The 23,717-nt window shown below is 39.1% G+C and overlaps 1 protein-coding gene across 1 annotated transcript in view; it reads left to right on the top strand.

Annotated features, from left to right (window-relative positions):
- The window catches only part of usp43b (ubiquitin specific peptidase 43b), a 97,283-nt gene that overhangs the window by 1,475 nt on the left and 72,091 nt on the right, over nt 1–23,717 (top strand). Inside the window, exons 2-6 of the mRNA XM_056752149.1 lie at nt 5,806–5,958; nt 17,211–17,314; nt 21,598–21,690; nt 21,949–22,084; nt 22,382–22,526. Of these exons, the coding sequence (XP_056608127.1) occupies nt 5,806–5,958; nt 17,211–17,314; nt 21,598–21,690; nt 21,949–22,084; nt 22,382–22,526 (631 nt within the window). The remainder of the gene's footprint in view (nt 1–5,805; nt 5,959–17,210; nt 17,315–21,597; nt 21,691–21,948; nt 22,085–22,381; nt 22,527–23,717) is intronic.

Here is a 23,717-nt window from a genome sequence, read left to right as displayed (position 1 = left end):
TATAGAGCCAAAACATGTTCTTGAGATAAGAGTTCCTAAGTGGACCTAAGAGACTATTTGTGAAAAACTTTTTAAAGACTGCTCGTAATTTCAATAGCCAACATCATACAGTAATAATATAATACATTTTTCCAGCTAATCTTTCATTTACATACACGGTAAAAATAGCAAACATTCATTCGTCCATCAGGATGACCTCTCAAGAACATAAATCTGGATAAGAATCAGCCTCAGATTACACAGAGAAGTAAACTTGAAAACATAAAGTAAAGAAAATGCACTCGTATGACATCACAATACTGACTACAAAGGCTTATCTGAAACATTACTCTTATGTAACAACACTGGTTTTCTATTACTATTAAAGTAACGACTTTATTACCTGGAGTGATGCCTTCTTTCAATCAAGACAATTCAAAGAGAAAGCAGAACGTTTCCCTTTGTTAAAAATGTGTAGCTGACATATTAGTCCATACATTTATGTGTGTGCATGCCATGAACATACTGTTCTTTGATCCTTACAAACTGGACAGCCCTAGGTCAATACATGCTTTCGTTGTACATAAAGAAGCTGCTGAGCGATTCTGCAAACTTTTATGTTCAACAAAAGAAGAGAGGGAATACTGGTTAAGAACTACATAAAAGCAAGCGAATGATAACAGTTACAGATAATTATTAAAGTCATTTATATCTGCCAAATGTTTGGGATGAAGCGGCCTGAAAATACATTATTACATATAATTTTAAGATCCATGATGGGAACGACATTTATCTCAAGCTAGGATAAACCATACATAATTGCAGGTGGAAACACACACAATGGGTTTCAGTAAAGCATGACAGAAGAGGTGGCACAGCCATAAGGTAAACCTCAGTGTGATGGGGAAACTGAGGCACAGTTCTATTCACACCCCTCTATTCAATATCGAAGTTCTGAAATGATTGCCCTGAAGTCCTCCCGTCCGAGTCTTCTATTGTGATGGATGGAGAATTACTTTTTACCCCCGAGTAATACTTTAAACCTGTGCTTAGTGCTTACTTACAAGAAAGTTACTTTAAGCCATGTTTATTTTAGGGTTATTCTGAATCAAAGCTAGTCTTTTTGACTCGCAGTATACATTTTCCTTCTTCACACATCACAATAGCACACCTGACTCGCTTTTCAAGCAAACAAAATCCTCTAATATCTCGCATGCCATACATTTCCATTAGCCTGTATGAGCCTTGATTTGCTTTTTCCTGTGTTGACAGAGTATCTAGTCTGGGGAGATGGTATCTGGAGACCACATAAATAAACTCTCAGATGTCGGTGAGAGTTAATGAGTGTCTAAGCACGGTTACGGGGAGCCATCTATAAACAATCAAAAGCTCTAGCCTTTAATTTCAACCTCCCACCGTGTTTAACTTCAATTGCTCAAAATCTGATTTAGTAAAGTGCAATCTATTTGTAATTGCACCGAAAAGGACTGTAGCGAAAGCATTACAATGAGGGACAGCTCATTAATGTGTGTTCATCTCCTGTGCTGCACAATAGAAACAGTTTCCATTCAGATATGTTTTTCTTTTGGTCATAACAATACATTAACTTTCAAACAGAAACTACTTTATTGTTTAAAGATGGTTCAGCCAAACACCCTTCTCTCACTCTCACCACTTTTGACTTTTGGATGAACTATTCCTTGAAGGGTAAAGGAGGTTAACATTTGCTGATAGGGAGGGTATGTGGTTGATTGATGATAGACTGGTATTTCACAGATTATAAGGTCATGCTATAGTTCCTGACCGATGTCAGACCAATCCAGGGGTGTGTGACAATTGGCAGATATGGATCTGCATTAGATATCTTGGTGATGTACAGTGTCAGGATTTGGAATCAAAATCTACGGTATACTATCGCAATGGCGCACGGGTTCCCTCGATCAAAAGCCTATGCATTTTTCCAATAGACTTTCGCTCTGTGTTAAACAAAGGGTTATGACACTTACACGTTTTGTCTATTAAGATAATATTTACAAGTGGCACCACATTTGGTAATTTTGAAGCCGAAATACAAACGGCAGATGTAAAAAGCTAACACAATGCTATCAACAGACTACACGTAAGGTCACTCTAAATCAACGTCACCACCACCTAGCTTTTGACAACTCTTTCAAACTTTATTAATAATGTGTTCCCTGGTAAGTAATTACTCCGTGAATGAATCCACATCTATGTTTTAAGAGATTTGTGCCCGTGTTCCATTATTTGTGAGCTTTATATGAGTGATGACGTCTAATGTCCCTGCCAAAGGAAATTGTCACTTTAAGCAACTTGTTAGCAACCGCCGTTTTTATGACACAATAAGGCTTTAAAAAAATCACAAGGGGCATATAATTGGTGTGTTTTATGTCATAGAATGAAACGTGAAAATATTTAGAGATTTTGTTTAAGGGACCTTATTTCGGGCGATTTACCAAAAACCCATTCAAAAAACCCATAGACATTGGAGCGATGGAATCGGAAGCCTAAAATGCTACCCACCTAAAGTTCATGGTCACGCTTTCATTATCCAGATTTGCATTCTATTACAAATGCAAATTTATAATTAGACTTTCAGGTAGAAGGATCAAAAATCTATTCCGGATATACAGTATTAATTCAACAAAAACATTCAATTGACAAATAAATGTAATCCAACATATCATGAACAACGTCTTTGACCGTTCATAACTTTCTGCGAAGTGTATAGCAGTTTCTCTGTCATGACTTTTAAATAAGAGAGGTTTTCGTTCGATAAATGTAGTATTCACATTGAAGTTCTTCTGAATTCTCCTTTGAGGGTGAAGCACCAGAGGAGAAAAGATTGAATGGTGAATACTATTATAAAAACTAGAGTTTCATTCTTTTGAAGACGGGTTTAAACTGTGACCAGATGACCCACTTTCTCACCATACGACTAATGTTAAAATAATCTCTCTCTTTGTGGCCTCTTTATATTATCTGAAATTTTCTCCCAGCTATGAGATTGGGTTCACATGGTTAACGTTTATATTTTTATGTCAATCAGCTTTGTAGATTTATAATTTGTCAAAGCTTTCACAGCTACTTTTAACCTCAAGTATGGTGAGACTTGATTTGTACTTCAACCTTTGAGACTTTAGATATGTAAGTGCCTTTAAGTTATGTTGGAATGAGCGTACTATGGCATCACTTTGACTCTGAATTATCCAGAGCCCTAAAAGTTAATGTGATCTGGCTGACTGGTTTTGCTTCATGACTACCCCATAAAATATCCTGACTGTATAGAACTGTACTGGACTGTAAAAAAAACATGCTAGGTTTAGTACTGTAAATCAAACAGAGGCTAAACCTAAATTGAAAGTTTACACGGAGTGGCAACTCCCAAAGCAAACAGAGACTACTTTAATCGTGATAAACAATGTGATAATGTACTGTTATTATGAAACTGTACACCCAAAAATTATAATTTGCCAACCCTCATGACATTACACCCCGGTTTTTTCCCATGGAACACAAAAAGGGAATTGTGTGTTCACATAGGTCAATCTGCATAAAGGACAAACAACATAACTTTATATAACATACTCTATATTCAAGGTATTCTGAAGCCTGATATGAGGTTTGTGTGAGGAACAAATTGAATTCTAGATTGTTATTTACCAAAAAATTTGCACCTCTGAAACTCTCAAATCTCATTCACCATCTTGCATAATGGAACTGGTTCATCACTTTCAGCTGCAAAACACTAACTTTATGGGAAAAAATCACAGCATATGGGTTTGGAACAACACGAGGGGAAGGAAACACAATATTCATTTTGGGGCAAACAATTTCTATAATGCATAAAGGCTTTTGTTGTAACATAGATGTGTGTGGTTAATGTTCACATCTTATTCACTTTATTAAGTTATATCGAAGATCAATGACAATATCAGTAATATCAATTTTCAATGACTGCCTTGAGGTTGGAAAAACAACTTTATAATGTAGAGACTTGAAAATAATGTATAAGAGTTGCAAGTTGAGCTTCTGGTTTCTGCCAATGTTTTTCATAAGCGCTATTTTAGTCATCACAGATGTTTGAAGAGAAATCTTCGGTTATTCATGTACACAGCTGCTGTCATGACCAGCAGGGAGTGAACATCATTCAATGTCTAGCAGAAAGCAATTGAAATCACAGCTGCTATTCTCTGCATATCAGTGTCTAACAAACTGTTCTGAGTCAGACTGAACTTACTATATTATTTAATGACTCTGACAAAAATTATAAGTCAAAACAAAAATCGACTGCATGCAACAACCAACACATAGGCCACACAGAACCATATGCGTCAATCCTGATTCAGAATGCTACAGTTATGTCCCTACAGAGGTTGGTTATTACAGAAAATGACAACAGTAAATAACTAAGCAATTCCAGTACACATGTAAGGTATAAACAGAACAATATTGTGTAGAACCAATAGGTGTCTTCGACAGGCAATGCCGCACAACCAATCAGCATATGATATTAAAGTGCCACGAGAGCGGATGCTCAATATGCTTTCGAATCGCTCATGCGGTGCTTTGGTGTAATACGCTGATCGGTTTGCTGCATTGCCCAGCACTGCAATAAAACAAACACACCTGTCACGCTGTACAACGAGGGAGCTACAATAGTGTCTCACTCTCATGTAGGTTTTGTGTGTTTTACTCACCTAAACGGACATATAGAGAACGTGAAGCTACGTCACGCCGGTTGAATGTTGCACCATCTTGGGAGGATTGCTGCTAGTGCATTCGATGCAGTGTTTTGTTTTTCTTGTATGATTAGGAAATATAACTATAGTAGGTCGGTCTTGCTCTGTTCAAAACCACAGTAGCATTACGCAGAGTCGTTCAGAAAAAGCCCATGTTTTTTTCACTTTCAATTTCTTCATTTATCAAACAAAATACGTAACGGTACATATCAAAACAATAAAAGCAGTGGAGTATGATCCTCCCAAGATGGCGGCGCCACCTCCCAACATAGGGCCTGACCTCAGCTTCACATTCTCTATAAGCTGTGTCATCTGAAGGTTTTGCATCCAAGCGCTGTTCTCCAATCCATTTTGTAATTTGGTGTAAATCAAACAAAAGCATACAAGTCCGCTGTCAGCTATAAGTAATAGGCCTCGATTGGACCCGTATGTTGAATAATGTCGCGACAATTGACATTCCGTTGTGATAGGAATCACCATACTGTATACTTGATTTTTAACCTTACCTGTATGTGATGTGGCATTTGCTAGAATAGAAAGGGGATTTGTCTTCATTATTGTTCAAATATGAGTGACATTAGAGGTAACATTACGAAAATCTACAATTTAAGTGCAAAATAGCATTTAAATCTATATAGACATACATTGACGCTTCATTAAGCTGTTTGGTCTGTTACTACGCTGGTTCAATGGCACCGCCAAGATTTACGATCTACGTTACTTATAGTCTGGATTTAGATATGGAAAATTATTATTAACAAGAAATTGATTTAAATGAATAATATTGTATCATATATATAATTTGTGTGACTGTGACAGTGGCATATGTGTGTGAATATATAGAGACATGCTATGCAGGATGTTTATTGTTTGTGTATTCTAAGATTGTAAAATCATTGGCAAACACATTTTAAAAGCATTTGAAAAAACAAATTATAGCAAACAAGGGGGTAACATCACATATCATGTTGTTTAAAGTTTCTTTAATGTAGTTTAATTTTTATTATTCGTCATTATTTTCTAGAAACAAATCACATGAATGATCATTATGTTGTCTTGTCTCCAGGGCACTGTATCGAAATATGGAACTCAGTTCCGGGGAAATTCGCAGCATGATGCTCTGGAATTCTTACTGTGGCTCCTAGACCGCCTCCATGAGGACTTCAACTCGTCTTCCACCTTCCCGGGTGGGACTAACAAAAGTAAATCCAGCGGAAAGGTAAGAATGTTTCTTAGAAGCTGTGCTATACCTGCCCAAGGCTTGAAGTCTTGAAAATATAACCAAATCACAGCTTCTGTGGTGAATGATGCAATACCGCATATAGTCTGATTCAAACTTGCCTCAAAATGTCATTTTTTCTCATTGTTATATTTTTTATGCCACAAACCACTAATCTTTACTTGAAGTATTGCATTGTGAGGAATATAATTATTTTACTGACTGTTTGTATGAGATACAGTTTCAGTGGCTACATGAAACCCCATATGACCAAATAGTGTCACCTTTGCCATCACAAATGACTTGGAAAGGTCAAGGTCTTATCTACCTGCCCCAACATTCACAAACAAGCTCCCTCTGGTTTCCCAGTCATCCTCGTGCATCTGACCTTGCCTTGGTATTATGTCGATGAATATCAATGGCTGTGACCTTCACGCCCCTTGCAGAGAGTTCCTGTAATTAATATGAGCAGCCAAAACAGTTTGTAGGTATCCAATCGTGTTTGACCTCCTATTGAACCATATCACCATAGCAGCAAGATACGGAAACCTCCTGTGATTGAGGGAATGCAAACATCTGTTTAGGAGGTTAGAGCTTTCACGTATAATGTAAAATGGGGGTGATAAACGACAAGACTAGCAGCCTTCTTATCTGTAATCGGGGCAAGAAGACTTTCAAACATCATTACTGCGTAGTATTTCTACTATTAGTGTTTGAAAACATTCTGCCGCAGGCTTGTTTGTCTGATATTGAGCTTTAATAAAGCCACCGCCTGATTTGGGATTCTCTGTTGGACTATTTCAAACAGCTGGAAGATGCACACACATTTGCTAGTTTAGAGACTGAACATTTTTCTAGAATCACAGTCAAGTAAGGCAGATCGGAACGTAACTGCCAATGTGAAGTATTTGTGTGTGCTTTTAAAGTTGACGCTGGACATTTTTGAAGGATTGGTTAAATACAAAGTTGCCAAAATGGCATGTTTTTTTCCAGAATACAATGGAAAAATTCAGTTTTTTAACAATAATGGAAAAAAATTGTATATATCTTTTGGCAGACAAATAGCGCTGAGGTTTCTTTTCAATAAGACGCTATTTATAATACATCTAGTTCACGTCCTATTGGACTCCACGGCAGCTTTTATTGACCTGCGAATCGATCCAGGAACCCAAAAGGGCATCTGATTTACATTTAAAGCAACCAATCACATTTTGTTCAATATCATGTTTATGAGCATTAAATACAAAGTCAGTGTCCCTAGATCTTCTATATGTCCTGTAGAACTCAACAATTTAGATGACGACTTCAGATCTCATGAATTGTATTTCCAATTTGATGTTATTCCTTATGCATCAGACATTCAGCCAGCTTCGGAGGCCGAAGTGTTCGTAAAAGGAAGGCGTGTTTGCAAAATGACAGTGACTAATTCTGCTCTAATTCTGGATGGTTCTGTTACACTCATTTATAAAGCGATAGCCCACAAGCATGCTTTTACTATCTTTGATGGCTTTTAGCGCAGAAAAAAATACCAGTTTCCTGCTGTCGGGGTCTTGGCACCACGCTGGGTGCTCAATTTGAACTCAACAGCACATGAATGGTTATCAGATGTGATTTGACGATGATGGTTTTGTTAGCGAATTAATCATTCGTTTTTTGACATGAATTTGAGCAGCTGCTTAGAGATGAACAGAGATCTCGGGGTGACTTTGATTTTCTGAGGAGTTATTAATCGAACATCAGTATTATTGCAGCAGCGTAGTGTCTGTAAATGATGGTGTGTTTGTGTGCAGGTGTGTGTTTGTGTCGTGTGCTATAGTCTCAGGGCTGGTTCAGTTCCTCTGGCTATGCCTGTGGCAACAGTCAGGCTTATTATCTCTGCCAAGCACTTTTATCTTCTCTCTGTTGCTGCCCTTTTTGACTTAACTCGATTCATTATTAAAAAGCCTGTGATTTTTCCTTTTAAGATGCGGTCCCGTGCAGGTGCGGGGATCAAGGCTTTTGGTATTTCAGCATAAGAACATGAGATACGATTCTAAAAGGCATTGCAAGGTTAGCATTAGAAATAGGGCTGTTTGAATTGGGAGGGGTAGGCTGAACCAAAGCACGTGCGCACCCATTGTCAACAAAACACACACATTAGCTTCACTCACCGCATGTGGTTCATGTCCGGCATCTTTAAGCGCTGGGACGGCTCCATATATCAGTTTCAAACGATCTCCAAATAAAGCATTATATCCACCGTTTATATAACATTCATCACCCAAATGCAGTGAACAAGCAAACACCTGAACTTCGCAAACGTATGCTCTCTCTCTCTTTCACACAAGTGAAAGTGGCGTCTAAGCATGCTCCTTCTCTTGCTCTCATGTGGCCATGCCGTGTGCTTTTCCGGAAGAATTGTCCAATAAGCGACTAAGAAAAGTTGTTGCAAAACAGTTTTATATGTAAAAAAAAAAAGATCGCTGGGGGAGTGTATTGGTGCACCGAAATACTACGTAATACAACCAAACCCCGTATTTTTGACAAGTTGACCATGTTAAAAAAAATTCATTCTGAAGTAATAAAAACATAACGCTTCATTATGTAGGGTCTTATTACACCCCTGAAGACATAGTTTTGTATATTACATTGCATTTCTGTCAATAGATCATCTAAGAAAATAACACCCTTTAAACACCTTTAAAATTCTCTAATATTGTTTGGGGTAGCTAAACAATATTTGGGGCCTAAGCATCAACATGAAATCGTGAAAAATATTCTAATGCTAAAATGTGATGTGTTTCTAATTCGTGATTTTGAGAATTTGATGTGAATTGTTTGGATCGATGTTGTTATGTTCTCACTTCATCCTAAATTTGGCCACCCACCCAAAGTTCTCTGTTTCGTTGCATCAGGAGTCAGCCGGAGGTCAAAGGAACTTTGTGTACCTCCACAAGCCTTAGTTATGAGTCAGTGCACATCCCAGAGCGAGTATGACCACAGCAGAAAAACGTCTCCATACCAGAGAGTGTAAATACACCAATTTCAGACCTACTCTTGAAGACATACATAAAACATGTTATGATAGAGGATGACAAGTGCATGCTTGTAAACAAACCGTTCGAACCTCCGTTATGCGTTTTTTCTCACTCTCTCGCACACACTTTGACCCCCGGGCCGCTGATTTTTGGCATTCTCTTTGCTGTGTTTACTGGGTATCGCTCTGGAAACGGAGCTGGTGTGAAGCCATCTCTCAGCGGGATGAAAGGAAGCTTTTGTGAACAAGCGGATGAAAGAGGGGCTTGTTTTGCACATACGGACAGAAGGGGAAATAGAAAGAGAAGTGAGCAACTCCACTGCTGCCTCTCATAACAGGGTTTCCAATTATTTACTGTGATGTCATCGGACCGGAACGTGTGGACTAGGGATGCACAATAAATTATCGGCCATATCGGTATCTGTCATTTTTTATCTTATTGGTAAAGGTCGATAAAAAAATGTAGGCCGATATATTATAGACGATAAATCATAAATAATTTAATCTTGTTATATTTCTGCAGCCGCTCGCTGCTCACACTTAAAATACAGTACAGTACCCCTTTCTGTCAGGATCATACTTACTGCTATAAGCAAATATTTGTTGATGGTAAAGCTACAGTATGTAGAGACGGTATTTATGAATGTGTAAATTATAGGAACAAATGTACATTGTTTGCTTTCTGTCTTCAGAACTGTTAGACTTGTGGCTATTAAGAATAATTTTCTGGGTTGCTCTGGAAGAACATCTATAAATTGTTTATTAAATAAAAAATATACCAGAAAAGTTTGAAGGTTTAAGAATCGTTTACCAGTTTAAAGTTCACTTGGTACATGATTTTCACAGGGAAAAAGAGAACTAATGGTTACCTTTTTTTGCAGTGAATGTTTTTAAATAAAAACAGTTGTCGACTTTTTGTGTTTTGTTTCAGTCTTAGGGAATTTTATATTAATATTTAGATACTGTATATCGGCCAATATATCGGTTATCTGCTTTCAGGGTTATCGAAATTATCAGTTATCGCTATCGACCAAAATTTACTGTTTACTGGACATTATAAAATATGCATTGAGAAGTAGATAAACATATAGATATATATGTTTGACGGTAAACAATGTTTAGATTGTACATCAGATTACATATAAAAAAAGTCCACAAATGACTCCTTTAATGAAGTTTCTGAAAACCAAAGCATGGATGTTTTTGATTCCATGCCTTTATGCATCCCAAAAACCAGAGTAGCTCGTGCCACCCGCTGATGTTTCCACGGTTTTGTCATTGTAGTCTACATCAGTGATTCAGGTGAGTCAGAACAGGAAGCTGCTGGAGGACTTGGACTTCTGGCGCAGGGGAAACCACCTGCTGTCAAACATCTGCAAGACAAAGGAATTGTTGTTGATTTTCCGGCATCAGGGAACCTCTGAAACTATCCAGGGGGAAGAAGTAGCATGACGATATCGCCACCCCATGAGTTATTTTGCTTTCCGTTCCATTACAGGTGCCTCACGGAGGTAAAGAGGCTTCCTGAAGAGCTTGTCATTATCATTCATTTCACATACTTGCAGACATCGACAGGGAGAGGTGAAAGGAAATAAATGCTTCTCTGCATCTAGTTCTGAAAGTCTGCCAAGACCTCTTCTCTGCAGAGGACCGGCTTTTCTTTTTCCCTCTCTCTTTTTATCTCAGTCTCTCTCTCTCTCTCTCTCTCTCTCTCGCTGTGTCTCTTTGTATATTTGCCCAGTGGCATCTCCATAGAAACCAGCACAGCGTACGAGCAGAGAGTTGTTGGAATAGTGAAACGTTGCCCACCTCCAGAGAGAGAATCAGACATTTTCGTGCACTTCTTTATTGGACTTTTGTATTTATAGATGCTTCACTTCCTTTTGCGTTTCCTTCCTTGCTTGCTTAAAATCTGCGTTATCAGAGCTATTTACAGCATCAGACGTCTCGAAGCGGTTGGATAGCAGACTAGCTGTGTAAGGGAGATCAGAGCAGTGTCAAATATTTTTTGAGTTATGTGCAGTCGTCTCATATACTGTGTTCCCATAGTACAGACATTCCTATGTTACATTTGAAAGTCGCCCAAATGGGATGACAAATAATTCAGGTCCTGTTTTCACGCTTTTACATCTTTCTTTAAAACCCGAACTACTTGTTTTGTGATACTGCGTCATTTTACAAGAATGCACCTTTTCTTTACAGGAATCTTTGCATGACTGAACTTACCACAGAGGTTTAGAAATGTTTAGATCCGGTGATTGGAGATCTATGATAGACTTCTGACTGGTGTGTAAACATTCCTGAACCAGTCTAAACACTGACCGCCCAACAGAGGATCTTGCTTACGCTGATTGTAGGCTGACATTAGCATAGTAAACATCCACGTTTCCCGATTTATCGTTTAACGCTCTCTCTTTGGTGGACTGGCTTATTCTGTGAGATAAACACTGTCCTCATTCATCAGAGTGTATTTACATGGTTAATGCTCAATTGCCATTAGAAAGAAATGCAAACAAAACCAAAGCGTCGTCACATGCATAGATTTACTCTAGTCATCATAATTCATTCCTTCTGGGATTGTAAAGACAACAACCATGATATGTATCGCAAACAGAAACGCGACGGTGACATGCATATAGATTCATAATATTGATGACAGGAATGCAAAAAAGAATAACTTGACTTTATGAATGATTGTTCAGATGTTGTTTCCAGTGCTTCAATGTCAGATTTTTCCTCCATCTTTTATAAGTGGGGATATATTTAGTGCTTCTAAGGGACGGGAGGTCCATTATTTATCAATCTTCCGTGTAAGTGTGGGCATTTCTGTGTTTCAGCCTCTTTTCGCTCATCTGAGCTGCACTTTTGGCCACTGTAAGAGATGCACTGAAATGGTCCCTCCATAAAGTACAGCTGTGTGATTTTTTTCCTATCACCAATGCCGTGTTTCAAGATATTTTTCCTTTATATGTTGAACATTTGAGATTAAAGAACATCGAGCGCTGAATGAAAATCTTTGGACTTACCCTCCTTGGGGACAAAAAGTCTTGGTTATTAGAAAAATATACCGTCCTGCTTTACCTATTTGCTCAATTAAAAATGAATATTTTCACAAATCTTTTTTATTTATTTTTAATGTCTTTAATATTTTGGGGGTTAAATGAGAACTGTGTGTACAGCACTATTATAATGATAAAAAAAACTCTGTTTTAGTTCGGCTTATTTTCTTTTTTGTAATAAAACAAGCAATAGCTTTGTTTTAAAAAAACATAAGCAGCTCTCATGTTGCATTCAAATGTGGTCTGTCTGGTTTTACATCAGTGATGATAGCGAGTAAACGTTTAACATTTTTGTTTTTGGGTGTACTGCTTCCTGAAGTGGACAAATGATTGAATAGTGCAGGTGACTGTTGCTGAGATGGATTACGTGCCCTTATTTGAACTTTAACTAAAAGTGCACAACAGATTCATTCATCTAAGTCCTCAAAATCACTGGTGATGTTATGAAAGGTCAGGTGAAGTGACCCTTCCTCCTGATCAGGACACATGTTTTTCAACTCCTTTGGCTCCATGTACATTTGGCTGTGTTTTAAACACACATTAGACTCTTCCCTATACCAGTTCACTTATCCGCAAGGGGTTTTATTAAAATCAGGTGTCATGCTGTGATTTTTATCCTCAATCAAGGGCATTTACATTTATGCACTTGAAACTTTTATCCAATGTGACGTACAATGTGGAGTGGATTCAATCCAAAAGACGTGGGTTCCCTGGGATCAAACCCATGACCTTTGCATTTTTAAGCTACAGAAACACTGAAAACTGATTTTAAAACGGTTTAAATGAATAATTTTGTCACAGGCTAATGCATTAATTTTCCAAAAATATATTTTTTCAGTGGTAGGTCGTAGAGCCGGTATGGTTCTTGATTTATCAAGAGACACATTCCCAACTCAGGGTCTCAGAAGATAAAGCTTGCCAGCCCCTAACACTTATTAACCACGCTGGGCAGGCAAGAATTTAGTGAAGTGATAAGCTCACTTGTTGAATAATGGCCTGCAGTCTTTTCCTCCTTTTGCCATACACAGATAACAATGGAATGTATCTTTACAACAGTGCAGTTCTTCAAAGTAAAGCGCTGGTGGGCCGCAGTAACGCTGTTCTCTCTCACACTGACTCTATCGTCCGTATCTAATTTCCACTGGAGGAAAGTGATGGAACTTGGTTACATTTCTTAGGCAACGGATTTTAATAGGATTTTATTGTTTGCCGGGAAGAGACGATCTCTGTCCCAGTTTGCAAACTGTTTGATCTCAATAGTATTAAAGGAGTAGTGCTCTTCAAAATAAGCCCCCATTGAATTTCCATAGTATTTTTTATTCCTACTATAAAAAGTCAATGAATTTTGAAGTGAGCTACTCCTTTAAAATAGTGTAATTGTAAATTGTTTCATCATTTACTTATTCTTGTCATTCTAAACCTGTATGACATTCTTGCTTCAACAGAACACAAAAGAAGATATTTTTGAAGAATGTTGGTAACCAAATTGTTTGGACACAAAAACATTTCTCAAAATATCTTCTTTTGGGTTTCACAGAAAAAAATACATATTTTAAATGACATGTGATCTGATGTAAGGCCTATTATGATGTTCCAAACATGGAATTTGTGCTAATACATCCAAGTGTACACACACAGCAGTGAGTAACACACACACCGTGAACACACACCCAGAGCAGTGAGCAGCTGTGACCGTCACGACAGTAATCTGCGACGCCTGTGGAGCAGTTGGGGAAAACGGTGCCTTGCTCAAAGGTCTTACCTTAGGTGTGGTATTGAATGTGGAGGAGAGCACTGATCATTCACTTCCCACCACCTAAAATCCCTGCTGGTACTGAGGTTCGAACCGTTAACGTTTGGGTTACAAGTCTCTAACATTTGGGTTACGAGTCTCTAACCATTAGGCCACAACTTTTGTTGAAACTAGTAACTTTACTTTGTGGTATGGGACGGTTTTTAATGTTCACTTTACTATAACAAAAAAAGAGTACATACTTTTAGGACATCCAAGAAGCTGTGGGTTACAATGCATTTTATAACAGCTAAGGGCATTGTGCATGTTATAAAATGCACTGTTACCCACAGTAAACAAAATGGAGCAATATTGAAGTATTTGTATCTGTCAGTCTGAATACTGTTTGCCTAAATGTCTCCGACCTTTCAACCAGATTTGTGATATTTCATGAACCATAACGTTTTTATCCAGCCTACATTTAGCATTAGCATTATTGATCAGCATGTACACATTTGTGACCCTGTGTAAACCCAGGCTAAAGACTCATAATCTAAGATTAAAGCATCAAAGATTAATTTCACTAAGATTTCAATCTTTGAAATGGCATTATTCAGTCAATATTGAATATATTGTTGTAATTTACACAGATTATTCGGTAGGATGATTTTGTCATGATTCTGCCGCATCTGGTCATATTTCTGTTGGTCTAGTGTCAGAACCCCATGTTTCATGTGGAGAGAGAGTTGTGTCCCTTATAGCTTGACATGTACTTCCTTTCTCAGATCTTGTCTCTGTCCCCGCCCTCTTGTTTCCTTGTTATCGATTGTTAATTATTTCATGCCCGCACCTGTCCCCCTCTTGATTTGATCCCTATTTAATACCACTGTGTTGTCTGTCCTGAGTTCACCAAATGTTCATATTCAGAGTGTTAACCTTGTACCCGTGTCTCCCGCCTTGTCCCGAAGTGTCCTGTAAATTGATCCTAGATATTCATAGTCATGTCTTATGTTGTATTCAGTCTAGTTAGTTTAGTGAGTCTTGTGCACCCGAGTCATTCTGTTGTTTCACCCCCTCAAGTGTTTTTGTTTCTTGTTCTGTCTCACGTTTTGTTATTTTAGTATTTTTTACCCCTTACCCGCTGTCTGCACTTGGGTCCTCTGTTCTTGTGTCGTGGCCGTCGCCGCGTATCCTTGACAGATTTTATGTAGAAAACAGTAAAACGTTGTGTCTGGACCTCCGTTTGGAAGGAAATATAAAGACCGGACCTCTTGGAACTTTAATTGAATACCCCTCTTTAGGGCAGAGTATAAGTAGGTGAATTAGGATGCAGTACCCGCAGTACTTTCAAGTTTCTAAAACATGTCAAGTTAAAAACGTCATGACTTTTTCAGATTGCTAATGCTGTTCTTTTGTTCTTTTTTCAAGTTTCCATAATTACGTCAGCGACACAATGAGCTTTAAAGAAAGAGCCCGGAGGATTTGTCTCTCTTTGTGCACTGGAGAGCCATTCAGCATCAGATTGGCTCTAATTGTTAGCTAAGGAGAATTAAGTACACTGATGCATGAAGAACGAACGAATGAGAGAAGAGGGATTAGAAACAGGAGTGATGTTAATGTCACATGTGCTGGATGGTCAGAGAAAAAAGGTGTATGGACATTCTGGTTTATGCAAACTTGTTCTTGGTTGTGTAATATAAGGGTAAGGTTTCATTTATACAGTGGTAAAAATCTTTCTCACAAGAGCTTTGTTGTGACTTCAGTTTCTGTCTTGCACAACAACTTTTCAACGCTGAATTCCAAAGCTTTCAGTTTTTCAGGATGAGGCGTGATGTGACTCAGCTGTCAGCTGGGAGTCATGGGGAGTGTCTTTCTCAAAAGAAGTTTTGCCTTGCAGACTTCTTTGAAAAGAACCCATCAGCTGAACCAAGCTGCATGTTTGATAAGCCACATGTTATCTATCAGCAATGGAGAATACGCATGAAACTGTACACACATACAATCATTTTGCTAGACCTTCATGTGCATATTTTTCAGGTTCAAGTGTTTCCTTCAATTTCAGCTAAACATGAAGACACATCAATAAGGAATTGGAAATGTATTACTGTATTGATATATCTACAACTGATTTATCAATAATATATCAAAGTTCAAATGTATTGTGAAAACCTCAGATATTGGTTATAATGGTGAATCATACTCTAAAATACTTGGTACGTGATACACGGTTAATTTGTTTATATCTCCGTGGACTTCACTTCGCTTTCATGTTATGATGAAACAGAGTGAAACTATTTCAGCTGGTCATAGTTTGTATACCTGCCCCGACCCCCAGAGAGAGGTTATGAATCCGCACATGTGTTTGTGATCTTTTCCCATACCTCCTAACTGCTCTGTATTTTTCTTTATCTCTCTATCGCGTTCGCTCTCTCGAGGGTGTTCACTCATTAAACTTTTTCATGTGCTTTAACAGACATTCTATCTTGTTTTTTGACCTTGGGAAGTCCATATCAATCCTCCCTGTGGCTCTTATCTTCCTGTTTTTTTTTTTAAGTTGTTCACTATTGCCAGTGAATGAAGCAGTTTTGAACAGAACTCTATGATCTAGAATGCATTGTTCTGCTTTGCTGTGTGGGGTCAATAGTCTATGTGTTGCCTGGTCAATGCCATCTTTATTCAATGAACTATGCAAAAGTTAGGGAGTCTTAAGGCCTGATCAGACAGAACGCGTCTTTTGCTGTGAGACGCACCTCTTTTAAATTGTTTTCAGTTGGCAGTGAGCGTTTTGCGCGCAGTTTATGCACGCCGGGTGCCTTGCGTCTTAGACCAGGCGCTCTGAGCGCCCGAAATTGAAAAAAACTCAACTTTGAGCAGAAAGCATTGTCCAATCAAATGAGTGGAGAGGCGGGGATTTCCTTGTGGCAACGGAAGTTTACAGATGCTCGGAGCGCCTGGAGACATGGAGGAGAAACTCGTTGTGGCTGTTTCAGGTTACCTAGAGCTCGCGCTATAATCCTGAATTGCCAGGACAGTTGTTTCGGTGGTTACCTAGGAACATAAAAAAAAGCGCTGCTCTTTTCAAAGAGTCCCCAAAAGAGCAGCGCCGCGCACCTCGCGTTTTCAAACATGAAAAGTGCGTTCCACCCTTACTCATTCTTTATTAATATTTGAGAATAATAATACGGCAATAGAAATTTGGTTAAGACCTCAAAAGCCAGTTATATTTTATTATCTTCAAAGTCTAGTCACTGATGTTTTTTTGTGTCTCACCCTGACATGCTTTTTAAACAATATTGAAGGACTTCCTGTGTATTCTGTATTCTAATTGGTTCTTCAAAATTGTTTGCATAATATGGCGATATGTACCAAACGATGTGGATTCAGATCAAAAGGTTTCTTGAGAAACATTTCTGTTGTAAATGGCTTGTTTTTCTTTTTATTTCAGGATCTTGAGGATGATGCGCTTGCCTCTGATGCTCTGAACCAATCTCAGACGCAGCCTGGTGTTCGACACAGCTTCGTACAGGAGCATTTTCAGGCCCAATACAAGTGAGTGCGTTGCGAACACACCTGCTACATAAACGCTTGACACCCACCAAGAATTGAGACTAGTTTTAATGAACGCTGGTTTGCGGTCGTCCTTTGGCAAAATTATCAAGGTGAAAATGGAGCCAACGAGCATTCTTGCACCAGCTTCCCATATCCGGCCCCCTCCACTTTAGCATCTGCTATGAGATGGGATGAATCATATTAACGTTAACTCCTGCGATAAAGCCCAGTCTGTTTCCACTGTCCCGCTAACTGTCTAGGGTAACGAATATTATAATTGAATTCGTGGCGGCGACAGATTACGGAAGAGCACATGTCAAACTGCACCAAGCTGTTCTTGGACAGAAGATCCAAGCTGAGCATCATCATCAACCAACTTCAGTCAGGCCAGATGGTTTGTCCATCCACAAGGGAGCCGTGTTTGAAGTCCCCATCAAATAAGCCTAATTTTAGTGGAAACTCTAAGACCAATTCCTACAGTCATTAACCGTGTGTAGTTGTGTAGATGACTTATGCTGAGTTCACACCACGCACGCGAACAATCGTGCTCCTCGCTTTTTATTTTTCACAGGAAAAGTTTTGCGTTAGTGTCACAAGCTGATAAATTTTCTACTCGTGTGGAAGACGAGATTGTAGCAAAACCACCGCCCAATTCGCTAAATTCGCATCTCCTGCCATGAGTTTGCGTCTATTCACATCTTTGCATTGACTTCGTATGTAATTTAGTCGTAATTTAATTCGCTTTTGGTGTGAACCCCCCGTTAGGCTGTGTTACATTTGGATACACTGTATACTCAATTAAATTTTATTTATATAGCACTTTTCACAATGTGCATTGTTCCAAAGCAGCTTAACAGGAGAAAGTAAGAAAAACTGAAAAGGTATAAACACAGCGCATGGTGTTTATAGAACAAGCATGATCATTCTAATAAATAAAATCGAATTAAAGCAGTCTCCCGATAAGCAAGCCAACACGGTCGTGTGGCAAGAAACCCAAACTCCAACGATAAATAAATGGAGAAAAGAAAGCTAGGGAGAAACCCGTCTCAGTTTGGAGGACCAGGTCCCCTCTGACGTGTCACAGCTCACAATAAACTTGTTTTCCCAGTAACCATGATATTAATAACTTTGAATTTTATTTTAGATGGCGTGCTGATGCTACACATAACCGTGAATAATTCCAGTATCTGGTTGAAGGTGGCAAGCCACAGTAGCTACAAACTTTATGCCTCCCTAAACTCTAATTTTGAGTTGTATTTATTGGACAAAAGAGAAAACACAAATAAACAGAATTTAATCTAAGATGATTTTTTGTTATTTCAATAGATATTGCAATAATGTTATCATGAATTATTTTGGCCACAGTCGCTTATAGTGAAAATCCGATATTGTGATAGCCCTACTACTTATTTAGCTACAGAAATGTGTCGTTCGTTTTAACTCATTTTCATCCCGTTAGTTTCTAAATGAAGGTTAAAATTTGAAAATGAGCGAAACTTGCAGACTAGCACAATTTATCTCTCGCTTTTCTTGGTGTAGTGAAGGTACATTTTTGCCCGCTTTCTTGTTGTTCTCCGCTGAGGTACATGTGAGCAGTCTGCATCACTCATCCTGTCTCGAGCTGTTTGCTCAGCTCCCCCTGAAGTTTCAGACATAATTACATTTCTTTATAACTCTCTCTTTTCCTCCATCTGTCGGCTGACTTATTTGTCCATTTTGTGTTTGTTTTACGATGGATCTGCGACATGTGTCGGAAATGACTGTTTATCACCCAACTGCTGTCAAAAAAGTTCCACACAAACACCTGGTCCAATCAAACGGCAAGCCTCGACACGCAAACATAAATATAGCATCTGCATGGACACAACTATGTTAACCAAAACACTGATTAAATGTGACTCAGTGTCTTTTTCTTGAGAACGATAATAAAAACAACTGCTTCTGTTGGATGAAACCACGTGTTTTCTCTTGTACTTTTCCATCAATAGCAAATTGTCATTTCATCGATGTAAGTCATGACAAAATTGTTATAACGTTGTGTAGCAAATACGAGTTGTGTAAAGTGCGAACCCGTACAGCAAAAAAAGAAGAAATGAAGTATTTTGTATTTACAAACACATACATGTATATCTTAAGGAAATGTTTGCATTTATATATCATTTAAATGATATATAAACATATATTCATTTTTATATTTCATGTTGGTGGGATGCACTCCATCCAGGGTGTAACCTGCCTTGATGCCCAATGACTCCAGAGATAGGCACAGGCTCCCCGTGACCCGAGGTAGTTCGGATAAGCGGTAGAAAATGGATGGATGGATGTTGGTGGGATCTGTGGTGTCCCGGGATCCCAAAAGAAAGCAGATGAATTTTAAAAAAGGTCTTTAAACCTTTGGTGATTTTGAAAGCTGGTTTTGAATAAAGTAACCATGCCAGCATGTTTCAAAACAGAGCTGGTCGAGCTGGTGTAGCTGGTTTTTCCAGTATAGGAATGATGGGATTGTCATTCTTTGTTTGCGATGAGCCGTGTTAGCCATTCAACAAAAAAGAATCTGAGATTTTAAATGCACAAGGTGACACCTTCTGTCCTGCGGCAGTGGTGTGGATAAACTAGTTAAAAATGTGTAGCTTAAGAGTAGAGCCCCAGATTCCCTGCGCTTGCTCATAGGTCCCGTTTGGAATTTAAATGACTCGCCTCTCACCCAGACGGCCTTTATGTCAATGTAGATCAGGGCGTGAGCGTGATTCACGCCAGTGTCTTCCAAATATTCAAAAAGTTCTTTCTGTTGTGTGGATGCGCTCGGTGCATACTGTACCATGTTTATACGGCGAGTGTCACAAGGTCTTTCAGATTTATTTTAGCAGGGTGTATTTGTGAGTTTGAACACATTGAGATTTTGATTTGTACAACAGAGATAATTGTACAAGAGGAAACTCCTTGACAGGAAGTCATGTTTGTGGTGGGCAGCTTACATATCCCAAGTGGTCTGCTTATCAGTCTCATGAAGCTTCATAGCCTCATGTCTTTACAGGGTCACATGATCAGGAAGATGCTGTGTTTTGAACATTTTTGCAGTAGACCATGTATATCGTGGTCAGTATGTACATTTTCAGTATTTGTATGTGTATGTTACATGTATGGGAGGAAATGTTAAAACCAAAATGACGACAGGTGCAGACATTGTCAGGATGAGCACGCCCCCTGCTGGGTGTGTCAAGGTTCTTAATGCATTTTTTTTACATGCGTTTTAAAATGAATATTCTGTTGTTTGATGGTCTTTAAGTTTTTAAAATCGTTTTCTCTAAAGTTTAGTATCGATTTTTTTACTGCATCAGAAGCAAGGCCAGGGACCTGACTACTGGACAGATGGTCCTTTTAGTATAGTCTTATTAGAAAGGTTTTTTGATACTGTTTGAAATTGTTATTAACAAACATTTCACAATATATTAATATTCTAACTTTTCATATGAATGTATTTAATGTCCATTGTGTTCTAGGCCATGTTGATTTTGTATTATTGTGTGTTGTATTATGACGAGCCATCTTTCCTGTAGCCCACACAGAAGTAGATCGGAGCTGCAGTGTTTGTATTCAGACAACAAGGGCATCTGATGTGTGTTTCCTCGAGGATAAGACACTCGTGGGCGAGCAGCAGCCGTAAAGCTCAGATTTATGAAAGCGACAGCAGCAAAGTCTTCTCATGACTCTTGTCAGCTGGCTGAAGATGAACAGGGCTTCCCTTAACACTCTATATCCACCTCTCGTTATTTATCTCTCCACCTCACACACCTGGCAGGTGCCAATAGGGAGAGGATCACATCCGTTGTAACGTTGGACAGTTTTCAAATAATAAATATGAGTATTTCTGTTGGAGCTTTGCAACCAGGACTGTATTTATCAGAACATGACTGAACTGACAGGCCACAAAGAATGTGTGTGCATTTGTGTGTATATGTGGGTCATCTAAAACAATTGCGTTTATGTTTATAATTTAAACAAATGTGTGTCTGTTAAACTTACGGGTTCGACTGGTGAGGAGCGAGTAGGTATGAAGTCATGCATTCGGTTAATGAGTGGCAAGAATGATGCAAAAACTGCAACTGAGCATCAGTTTGTGCAGCTGCTATAATTCTTTCCTGTGCTTCCTGTGACATCACTTCCCTGTTCCACCGGTTTCCTTTCGGCTCATACAATGCCTAATAGCTTCATTGTGTTTGTGTGAATTGTATTATTTGTTGTATTTTATTTATGTGACTAACCATTCGATTCCTCTTTTTTAGGTCATCGCTCACATGCCCTCATTGTCTTAAGCAGAGCAACACATTCGATCCGTTTCTCTGTATTTCTCTGCCCATTCCTTTACGACAGACGAGGTGAGTGAAACTGTATCTAGCCAATGAACATGTCATTGTCACTGAATGATGGAGAATTAAAGTTATTTATTATCCTGCAGACTGAGGGCAGTTTTTGAAGATGCAGAACTTTCTTTATGCTTCCATTTACTCAATCAGACAAACACAAAACTATCAGTCACAAATGTACTGTCAAACATGTATTTATAAACCTTACGTGTGTAAGGGAGTTGAAAAGCTGCTTTTAGATCACAGAAGGATTTTGTTCCCCGTCTGCAGGCCGGTGTGCGTGACTTTGGTGTTCACTAATAAAGGCCAGAGGTATTTGCGAGTGGGGCTCGCTGTGCCCCTCTTTGGATCTTTGGCATGTTTGCGCAGGATGGTGGCGGACGAGGGCAGCATCTCTCCTGATCAGGTAATAGACGCACATGCGGGACTCATGCATGCACACCATAAGCTACAGTTAAATTACCTGTTTGATACGAACCTGATTTGTTCTACTAAGTTAAATGCATTGCATGGTTTTAATGCCACTATAATTCATTTAATATTTTACAAAATGTGGTATATAATTTTTTCCCCTTTTATAACTATGATCTGAATGATTTCCATACACCTGAAACATACTTTTTACACGGTGTTCCAAGCAGAGGTACCTCAGAGAATATGTATGTTAATTTGTTATGAAACCATGATGCTACTCTGTCACTAGGTCATATTGACCGAGATCTACACAACGGGCTTCAAGCGTTCGTTCTTTGATGATGATGATCTGACCAGCATAGCAGAGAGTGATACCATCTATGCTTTCCAAGCTCCGCCCCATTACATCAGGGGAGGGTCTGCACGTATCTCAGGTACTTGTGGGAATCAAACATAATTCAGACCTTTCTGGATATTTAAAGTCGGAAACTAGTAAATATCGTGGCATTTTTGGACTTTGGGGAATTAAAACACGGATGTCATTTGGTTTATTGCGTTGCAAGCTACAGCTTTTCTCAGAACTTTACTGGCCATTTTTTTACTTTTAACCGGTCCCGGATTTTTTGTGATTTACAGGGGGATAGCAGGGTAAACAAAGGTCTTGTTGTGGACATGCATCACAAATGTGTCATGACCAAGTTTTGACTTGACCAGTGTCTCAAAGCTTCATATTGACTTTGGAGAGCATGTCTATTGCCACTTTTCCACTGCATGGTACTGCACAGTATGGTGCGGTACAGCTCACTTTTGGGAGGTTTTCCACCGGGAACAGTATCTAGTACCTGATACTTTTTTTAGTACCACCTTGGTTGAGGTTCCAAGCTGTAGTGGAGTAGTCGGGGCGAGACCGTGTCACGCAGGAGATCGGGAGCATAAGAGAACGAGCGACTGGACCGTCGACGAGAGTGTTTTTGTTTGTTTATTTTATAAAAGCTTTATTTCAATGTCTGCCAGTTCCCGCCTCCTTCCTTCCTTTTATTGAACCTTTCTACATTGGTGCCGAAACCCGGGAGGAAGGAGAGACATGCTGTCAGAGAGTCCTCGCCGCCGAGTGGCCTCGCTGTGCCCGGAGAGTTCGGGCAGCGCGGACGAAGGGCGTCCGCCTGTGGCTGCCCGAAGCGGTGTTTCTGGGGAAAAGGAAGTGCACAGCTGTGGTTCTGTGGAAAAGCAAAGTGAGCCAAAGTAACATGATCTGAACCGAGTCGTACTAAACCTGACAGTACCATGTGGTGGAAAAGCGCCATACGTGCCCAAATCTGTGCTCACAAACTGAAATGCTAAAGCACTGGCTGCATGTATATCACTTGAATTGAAGGCATGTGTGAAACCAAGTTCTGTTCGGTTTTAGTGGATTTTTCTCTTGGCCTCAGGTTTGTGTGTCCAGAGGACATCTGTGGAGAGTAGAGGTGTTTAATTAAATATCTCCTGAGTGATAATACACACACACACAGACTGCAGAGCTCAAAGAATGATTAAAGACATCACGCACTCGCCTCAGCGGTCTTCATTTTGAAACCGGATATGAAAGACCTCCAGATGGAATTCTGGGCTCTGATGCCGTGCCA

Source organism: Triplophysa dalaica, chromosome 7 (genome assembly GCF_015846415.1).
Source record: "Triplophysa dalaica isolate WHDGS20190420 chromosome 7, ASM1584641v1, whole genome shotgun sequence".
NCBI lineage: Eukaryota > Metazoa > Chordata > Actinopteri > Cypriniformes > Nemacheilidae > Triplophysa > Triplophysa dalaica.
Note: the sequence above shows the minus strand (reverse complement) of the source record. Positions and strands in the feature narration are given on the sequence as shown.